This window comes from Benincasa hispida, chromosome 3 (genome assembly GCF_009727055.1).
Source record: "Benincasa hispida cultivar B227 chromosome 3, ASM972705v1, whole genome shotgun sequence".
Classification (NCBI taxonomy): domain Eukaryota; kingdom Viridiplantae; phylum Streptophyta; class Magnoliopsida; order Cucurbitales; family Cucurbitaceae; genus Benincasa; species Benincasa hispida.
The window spans coordinates 52,976,348-52,985,739 of NC_052351.1; the positions used below are offsets into that span (position 1 = coordinate 52,976,348).

Below are 9,392 nucleotides of genomic sequence, written 5' to 3' on the forward strand. Positions count from 1 at the left end.
TATATCTGTTTTTTTTTACATGTGGGGTAGGAATTGAACCTCTGATCTCGAGGTTGATAGTACACATTTACGTTAATTGAGTTAGGCTCATATTGAATAAATAGAAGTAATTATTCTTTTATTACTATTATTATTATTAAATTATAAGTTCATTATCAAAATAAACATAGCTCAATTGACATAATGCTTGTACTATCAATTTCGAGGTCAGAGGTTCAATTTTCGCACCTATGTATTTAATTCAATATCTTTACAAAAAAAACAATATAAGTTTATTATTGAACTTTGAAGTTTGTATCTAATAGGTCTTTGAACTTTCAATTTTGCATCTAACAAATCTTTAAAAGTTTAAAAAATTTTAAAAACTAATTGACCTACTAGATATAAATTTAAATTTTATGTCTCATTGAAATCATATGTTTTCAATTTCGTGCTTAGTAGATCCACTAATTTAAAAAATCTGAAAATTCATGAACTAAATTTGTAATTTTGAAAATCTAAGAATTAAATAGATAAAAAAAATTCAAAATTCAAGAACTAAATTTATAATTTAATCATTTTTTCAGTTCAATAATTGCATAGTGAAAGTTTATAAGATGTTACTTAGATGTATATGATAATTAGATTCACTAAGCTATAATCCATTTGATAAATAGAAATAAAAAAGAAAAGGAAGATTAGATTTGTTTATAAAATTGATGGGTTAAATTAATTAAGCAATTTAATATGGAAAGAAACTTGCCATCCCATAAAGCAAGGAAGGAGAATAAAATATAATGTTATTGTGTGGCACTCAACTTGAGGAAGCTATGATGAACCTCCAAACATTCTCAAATACATATAAATATTTTAGCATTATTCTTTTTAACAATTATTCAAATTTAACCTCACTCCACATGCTTTAGTTTTTCATAGGGGTGTTTATGGGTTGAATTGAAAGATTTTTTAGATCCAATCCAATTGTTCGATTGTAAATTTATTCAACCCAAATAATCTTTATTAAAAAATGAACCCAACCCAATCCAATTATGAAATATTTGGATTGGGTTGATTCGGGTTAATCGGATCATTTGTTTAAAATTTTGTTCTAAAAAGAAGCACAACGTAAATATGTAAAAATCTTATTTAATTAATTTCATATATTGAATTAAGATTAACAACTCAATTTCAATTTATATAGTGAAAATTTTCTTTCTAAAGTGCAAAGAAACTAATTTTAAAAGTTGTTGAAGAATAAATTATTAAAAAAATATTGGAATTAAGTAAAATTAAAATCAATATATGTATAAATAATTGTATTATATGTAATAAAAAAATATATTGTAAAGTTAATAAGAAATTCGGGTTGGTTTGGGTTATATTAGATGAACCAATGAACCAACCCAACCCATAAAATTTTCATTTATTTGAACTCAACCCAACCCAAATGAGTTGATAACCCAATCCAAACCACACGGATTGGGTTGGGTTGATCGATTTTTTCGGGTGATCGGATTTTTTGAACACCCTAGTTTCCCATATCAACTCACTTGATGAAGTATTTTAATCAAATATTATAAATATTTATTTTTTTCACTAATTATTTCAAATATAAGAATTTGAAAATCTACTTAGAAATACATAAAAATGTATTTTAAAAGGCTGTAACATTTTCAAAAGGTTTACTTCGATAGTTGTACTTTCAATTTTTGTTAATTTTAGTCTCTATGTTTTTACAAATTTTGGTTCCTATATACAATCATTTTGATTCCTTTTTATAGTTTGAATACATAATAAAAACTTTTAGTACAAGGTTAGGAATGTAGTATTTGTGTTAAATATATGATTAAAAAGGATATTAAAAAAAATAAAAAGTCGACAAATTTTCATAGATAAAAAAAAATTTCAAACTATTTACAGAAATAGCAAAAAGAAAAAAAACTAATAGAAACTAATATACTTCTATCAGTATTTGTGTCAACGATAGAAACTGATAGAAGTATATCAATTTCTCTGAAATGGTTAAATTTTATTATTTTGGGTAAATATTTTTTAAATATATATATCTTTTTTGAGAATCCCCCATAGAAGTACCAAATTGGAAACTTATTACAAGTTAAAAGAATCAAACATTAAATACAATTTGATCATCCTCTTTTCCCTTTTCTTTTCTTTGTCCCTTAACAAAGTTTTGATTCCTAAACATGGTTGTGACAAATGGAAATAGAAATCAACCATAGAAACGAGATAGGATAGGTTATTTTAATATGATATACTATTCATAAATTAATAGTTCTTGATACCGAAATGACGTTAAATTTAAATAAATACAAATAAAAAATGAACATAATTTAGTGATAATTGATATATACTATCTTCTTGAAAGTAAAATAAAAAGAGACTAAAAATACAATAACCAAAATCTGATACGTGGATGTGTAACTCGTATACTTCTATGTAAAGTAAAATTTAGCATAATTCAACTAGTTTAGACATAAACTCTCGACCAAAAAGTCAGATGTATGAAAATCTTCTAACCCCACATATTGTGAATTTGAAAAAAAAAAAAGTAAGGTCAATTTTAGAAATCAAAATAAAAAAAAAATAGAGTAAAAGAGAAAGAAAAACGATGAAATAGTTTTTGGCATTTTTTTAGTACAATGATAGGATAGAGATAAAACTCTAACCTAAAAAAAAGAAGTACATGTCAATTATCAAGATCAAATTTTTAACTTAAAGAAAGGAGTTGGATGTTAATTACCGTTAAATTAAACTTTGGAGGTATGATTTGATTCGATTTTGGGACATAGAATAAAAAATAATACTTACGTACATCCCATTTCCGTATATCTATCAAATTGTCTATTCATAACTTGAAATCCAGAAAAGATGCACCAAATATCGTATAATAAATAATAGACAGAAGAAAAGGAAAGGAAGTACCAAATATACAAATAATATCATTTCTGGCCTTGCTGACAATTCTCATCAAAAGAAAAAGCGGCAAAAGCCGAGGGGCCATAGCCATAGCACATTTCACATAGCACAAACGATTCCCTTACCTTCCATTCCCACAAATTCCTTTTCTAATCTCTGTTTTCCTCTCTCTATTCTTCTTAATCCCATCTCCTTCATCTCTCTCTCTCCCTTTAATCTGTTTTTTCCCTTCATCTCAAATTACCCATCTCCAAAATCCGGTCTGGCAGCGATCAATTATGGTTTCTCTCTTAGATTCCTCGTTTCAGGTATTGCGTTGATCTTAATTTTTCCTTTGATTTCAGAATCGGGGTTTTCCTCGTTTGTTATCCTGGTTTTTTAGCTTGATTTTGTGTTTGTGTTTTTCTACTTTTTGAGTATTGGTGTTTGTTGACCTTGTTAATTTTGTGCTTTTCGTTTAATCTGGCAGATATAATTGTTTTGGATAGAAGCATGCGAGAACGGAAAGAAAGATATGGGATTGACGATGGAAATGGGTTCTCGTGTTAGGAAATTTGTAGTCGTATCTATCAGAACTTGCTACAGATCAGTTCGTAATTATCCATTTCTTTTTGGCTTGCTTTGTTTTTTGATTCTTCTGTATAGATCATGTCCTTTTTTGTTTTCCCTTTTGGTGTCTGCATCCCCTGTTTTGATTTGCACGGCTGTTCTGCTTGGAACCCTTCTGAGTTATGGGCAGCCTAATATACCTGAAATTGAAACGGAGGAGAAGCTTTCACGTGATGTAGCTTCTTTGAGATCTGGGATTTTGGACAATGCTACTGTTGTTGCTAAGAAGGATGATAGTTTTACTGTAGAGAGATTTGAAGGAAATGAAGTTGAAAATTCTTATGTGGAGAGGGGTTCTGAAGAAGAGAGAAAGACAAGCAAGCTTGATGAACATGCTGGTTTTGTTGACTTTGTTCCGGTGATCCATGAGCGCAATCGTGAAATCCAGTTTGCGAAGGACGATGTTGAGGATGAGAAGGGCGGTGTTGAGGAGTTTGAGAAGGACGGCGGAGTTGAGGAGTTTGAGAAGGATGGTGGAGTTGAGGAGTTTGAGAAGGGTGAAATTGAAAAGGCAGCAGCAGAGAAGGAATTCCATAGTTCAGAGTTGAAGGAGAGGAGAGAAATTTATGAAAGGGATTTGGATGTTAGAAGTTTGGCAACAGATGATGAAAATGCTATGGAGAACCAGCTTTTGGCTGCTCAAAGCATGAGAAATGAGATTCTTGAAGTAGAAGATCATAACATCTCAATAGAACCTGTCCATAAAGGTGATCATCTAAACTTATCTCTCAATGACAAAGATGATCATGACGAAAATGATTATGATTCTTCGGGTTCTGAGTCTGATAGAGCAGAAAGTTCCTCACCTGATGCCTCAATGGCTGATATCATACCCTTGCTTGATGAGTTGCACCCTCTCTTGGATTCAGAAACTCCACTACCTGCTCATAGGTCAAATGAAGAGTCAGATGCTTCTTCAGAACAGTCTCATAAAAGTGATGGTGAATGTGTGATGTCAGAGGATGAGGCTGAAAATCAGGGAGAAGAAGGCGGTGTTGTTGAACATGATGAGGATGACGATGATGATGACGATGAGGGGATGCAAGAAGAGAAGGAGGATGAGAGCAAATCTGCTATCAAGTGGACTGAGGATGATCAAAAGAATCTCATGGATTTGGGAAGTTTAGAGCTAGAGAGGAATCAGCGTTTGGAAAATCTCATTGCAAGGAGAAGAGCAAGGAACAACCTGAGAATGTTGGCTGGGAAGAATTTGATAGACTTGGATGGTTTTGATCTTCCTGTTAACGTACCGCCCATATCTACAGCCAGACGTAACCCATTTGATCTCCCTTATGATTCATACAGTAATATGGGATTACCACCAATTCCTGGGTCTGCTCCATCCATTTTGTTGCCAAGACGTAATCCATTTGATCTCCCATATGACCCAAATGAAGAAAAACCAGACCTCAAGAATGACGATTTTGAGCAAGAATTTTTGCCACCTCAACAGAAAGATATGTTCCGAAGACATGAAAGTTTCAGTGTGGGCCCCTCGAACTTCGTAGTTCCCAAGCAAGAGCAGCAGAATATCAGATGGAAACCATATTTCATGCCTGAAAAAATAGCTGCCGAAGGAACAAGCTACTCCCCACTGGAGAGACAATTTAGTGAAGTCAGTGACTCAAAAGTGAGTTCTGTTTCTGATACTGAATCAATGAGTTCAATTGCAGATCAGGATGACAAGAAGCCTGATGAATCACAGTCTTTTCTGGAAACAACAGCAATTTCCTATCTTGACCCCACAGCCAGTGGTATTGAGCATGGAAATGGGCCATGGGAGGATATAGGCTCTGAAGATTACGTACAAGAAAACAGAGATGTGCATCATGAAGTAATCGAGATAACTTTGGGATCTAATGAGAGTCACTTTGAAAGCCAATCTGGATCATCTCAAATCAGAACTGCAGATTCCCCAATGGAGATTAATGCCAATGAAATTCACTCCAAAAATGTATTAGTTGAAACAGATTTCAGCAGCAATTCAAGCTTGTCTTCATTATCAGAAGTAAATGAAACACCATTTGAGGTCAAAACAGATGAGATGAAACCAAGTAGCCATCAAACAAAGGAATCTGGCATCGATTCTACTAGCATATCGGTGTCTGCTGCCCTCGAAGAAGATGCAGACTTCAAGATTGGCAGTGAAGTGCTGGATGACAATCAGCATAGGGAACCTGTTTACGACTCAAGCCCTTCAGCAGAAGGCAAGTTCTCTTTTTCACCTGTTTCTTCTGATGTGTATACAGAAATAACCAATATGGGCCCTGCCTTTTTTGCTGACACAGTTGGCTCCTTTTCAGGTAAGGAATCTGAAGTTCATTCTGAAATAGGACAGGACGTCACTTCCAGTTTGAAAGATATGCATGATGCCTCCTCAGAGTTATATATACTCGGTAAAAATGAACAAGAATCGAGGGAAGTTTCAGAAGTTATTGTTTATGAAGCTACAAAGGTTGAGTCCCCCAAACATGACACCAATTATGATGCTCAAAACTTATCTGTGGCCCCTGAGTTTTTAGTTGAGCACGTTTCAATAGATTCTGGTCCGTCCTTCTCAGACATTGCGCCAATAGAGAAAGGAATAGTTGGTGATGTTAAGGCAGATAAAGATCGGCTGACAAGTCACGAGGAGGATATTATTGATGGAGTTCACAAAATTAAAGATGAGAATCTAGATTCCCCATCTTCAAGTGATAGGATTTCTTCTCGAAGTCTGACTTTCACTGAACCAGAGGACCACCTATCTTTAGCCGGAAACCATGTTTCAGCAGATATTGGGTCTCCTTTAAATGCAAAACATGTGGAAATGCATGAAACATTAAATAACGAAGAAAATCCTGAACTTGAACAAACAAAAATCTGCAGATCAAGTCCATTGGATAGCAGTTCTGTGGAGGTGGTAATTTTGCAAACTGATCTAATTTGTCATTCTGATCAACCTACTACTTCTATATCAAATCTTGGTTCAGAAATTCCTGCTCAGAACGTCCATGACCTGGTTGGAATGACCAACTCTGGGGCTACTTCTCATGACAATTTGACTACTACGAATGCAACCATTCCTGGACCTCAGGAACAAAAATGGCCTCCAGAGGTGGAGGAGCAAGTCGAATTGATTTCTTTGAGCTCGACGTTTCCTTCTAAATTTGAGGAAGTTGAGAAGCGGTCAATGGATGAGAAAGAAGTGGTTAGGTCTGAACAAGATATTGTTGAGCCCTCAAGTGTCAAATCACACACAGAAAGTGAAGCCCTGCAAAATCTGGATATTAAAATTGCTTCTTTAGGTTCTAGTACTTCTAATGTGACTCCTGAAGTTGTTTCATCTGTTACTGAATTAGAGCAGTCCTGGTCAGACAAGCCAATGATTGAGCCTGTTCTTAGTAACCGTGACTATGCTGAGGTAAGTGCTGCTGGATTAGTGATCTTTGGAATACTTTTTTTGTGTTGATGGTCCTCATGCTATGACATCAAGGATCTTGAAAAGATCCAATCCATAGAGTTACTCATGGATCATAATGTTGCTTCCATCATGGATTAGATGTTGGTTAAAACTCAATGAATAATTATTACGTCTGCCGTGGCCTGTGGATAAATCCTATCTGCATGGTCTTGTTTTCATGAGATTTAACATATCACTGTAACTTTCGCTTTTAGCTGATCTGAATGTGATAATTCTTTCACCCTTTCATTTTATGAATTGTTTATGGGTTTATGATAGAATAATCTAATCATGTTATGAATTTAGTGAAATTAACTGACGATATCCAGCTGTTATTTTGCAGGAACCAGGAGTTTTATCGACAGATTCTGCTGCTGAAGTAATCTCTGAAAATACACCACCAAAAGTTCATCACCACATTTCGACTGCTCTATCTTCTGTAGAAGCTGATTCCCCCTCATCTTCATCAGATCATGACTTCAGTTCACCCAATACTGGAAGGTATCTAAAAGATGACGTTGTTGATGCAGTCGCTTTTGAGGATCATGAGGAGGTTTCAAAGCATTTGGACTATCTGGCAGAAGCATATGGATCTCGTTTTTCAGAAAACATGATTAGGGAAGAGGTGGATGAAATAGCAGATATTGATGAAGGATTGTTATCAGAATTGGACGAAGTTGGGGATTTCAGTGTCAAAGAAGTTGGGGAACCAGTTCTTGAAGAAAAGGGACTCCCAGAGGAAGCTCAAGAAGTGAGATTTGAGTTGGGTTCTAATTCCAATTCGATAGAAGCTAAATCAGATATACCAATTCTTGAAGCAAGATCACTTGATGATATCAACTTGGTTTTTAGGCAACTCCATGAAGGAGTAGACGTGGAGGATGTCATTCTTCCCAGTGCGATTGAAGGCCAAGTTAATGAAGATGCCAAACCGGAATCAAGGTCATATTTGAAGATTGTGGAAGCGAGATCCCTGGGAGATATTCATGCTGCATTGTTGCAAGCATTGGAGGGTAATATTGATGAACTAGGTTATAGTTCCGAGAACTCAGAAACTACATCGGATATACCAATGCTTGAAGCAAAATCACTTGATGATATCAACTTCGCTTTTAGGCAACTCCGTGAAGGAGTAGACGTGGAGGACGTCATTCTTCCCAGTACAGTTAATAGCCAAGTTATGGAAGAGGCCAAACCTGAAACAAGTTCGGATTTGGAAGTCGTTGAAGCAAGATCTTTGGGAGATATCCATGTTGCTTTGATGCAACTCTCAGAAAATAACATAGGTGAGTCAGGTTCTAGTTCAAATCCCACTGAAACTAAATCAGATATACCAATTCTTGAAGCAAGATCACTTGATGATATTAACTTAGCTTTTAGGCAACTCCACGAAGGAGTAGATGTGGAGGATGTCATCCTTCCCAGTGCGATCGAAAGCCAGGTTAAAGAAGAAGCCAAAGGCGAAACAAGTTCAGATTTGGAAGTCGTTGAAGCAAAATCATTGGGAGATATTCACGTTGCCTTGATGCAAGCCTCAGAGAAAAACTTGAATGAACTTCCAACAAGTTCTGTGTCAAATGATCCATCAGAGGGATTAGAACCAGCTGGAGTGGATTCTATCATTGAGATTGCCTCATCTAACACGGCCGATACCGATAAACCAGCAGATACAGTTGATGAAAAATCTGTAGATCCAAATATTTCTGCTTCCAAAACCAAAGACAAAAAGGCAAAATCTGGAAAATCAAAATCAGGATCCAGCTCCAGCTCAAGCTCTAGTGATTCTGACTGAGATTGGCAAGTTTAAGAGGTAAAAGGAGTTGAATCATGTGGAGTTTTCTTTTGGAGTTTCCTCTTCATTTCAAGATTTTTTAATTTTCTTTTTGAGTTTGGTTTTCCAGTTTGGATACCTTATTCTTTTTCTTTTTTTTTTCTTTTACAGTGCAATCTCTTTTTTTTAAAAAAAAATGAGTTGTGGCTTGATTTCTTCTTGTAATTGTGCAAGTTTCCTTCCAGGATCCCCATCCCCCCCTTAAGAGTTTGAAGTTTGAGGGAGAAAAGGTGGGGGGTTTTTTCCTTCTGTTTTTTTTCTGTTTTAATCTGTATGTAAAAGTTTTGTTGTATTATTTGATGAATTGACAATTATTGCTTCAGATTTTGAAGATCCTATTTGAATTTGATGTTTATTATCAAGTTTCCATGTAAATTGCAGAGATATCATTACATTTTGGTTGAGTCTTGTGACAGTGGATTATGAGGGTATAGTAATACAATAGTAAAAAATATTTTAAAATAAGTCTAAGTCATACTTTAGACCTACATGCCATACATGATTTTTGGAGTTTTTGAGTTCTAAGACAAAAATGGTACTCTTTATAATAAGACCCATGACTATTGACATGGGAATTTTGGTCAATATCTTTCA

The 9,392-nt window shown here is 34.8% G+C and overlaps 1 protein-coding gene across 2 annotated transcripts; it reads left to right on the top strand.

The window, feature by feature from the left end:
- The first annotated feature begins 2,934 nt into the window (after positions 1–2,934).
- On the top strand, positions 2,935–9,160 carry LOC120074258. 2 transcript variants are annotated; one of them, XM_039027327.1, is made up of 5 exons: positions 2,935–3,224; positions 3,386–5,732; positions 5,829–6,928; positions 7,311–8,253; positions 8,348–8,517. In XM_039027327.1, the coding sequence occupies exons 2-5, from the start codon at positions 3,431–3,433 to the stop codon at positions 8,365–8,367; spliced, it is 4,365 nt and encodes a 1,454-aa protein (XP_038883255.1). In that variant the 5' UTR covers positions 2,935–3,224; positions 3,386–3,430; the 3' UTR covers positions 8,368–8,517. The 2 variants fall into 2 exon arrangements, with proteins under 2 accessions (XP_038883255.1, XP_038883254.1); XM_039027326.1 differs by having other exon boundaries at positions 2,937–3,224; positions 7,311–9,160.
- Positions 9,161–9,392: the final 232 nt, after the last annotated feature.

What these genes read in the sequence shown, in the direction of transcription:
- LOC120074258 (XM_039027326.1), top strand. Translation starts at nt 3,431, where the DNA reads ATGGGATTGACGATGGAAATGGGTTCTCGTGTTAGGAAATTTGTAGTC. An exon ending in CTCAAGCCCTTCAGCAGAAG is followed by an intron (nt 5,733 to 5,828) that starts GCAAGTTCTCTT and finishes GCTCCTTTTCAG; the next exon opens with GTAAGGAATCTGAAGTTCAT. An exon ending in GTAACCGTGACTATGCTGAG is followed by an intron (nt 6,929 to 7,310) that starts GTAAGTGCTGCT and finishes GTTATTTTGCAG; the next exon opens with GAACCAGGAGTTTTATCGAC.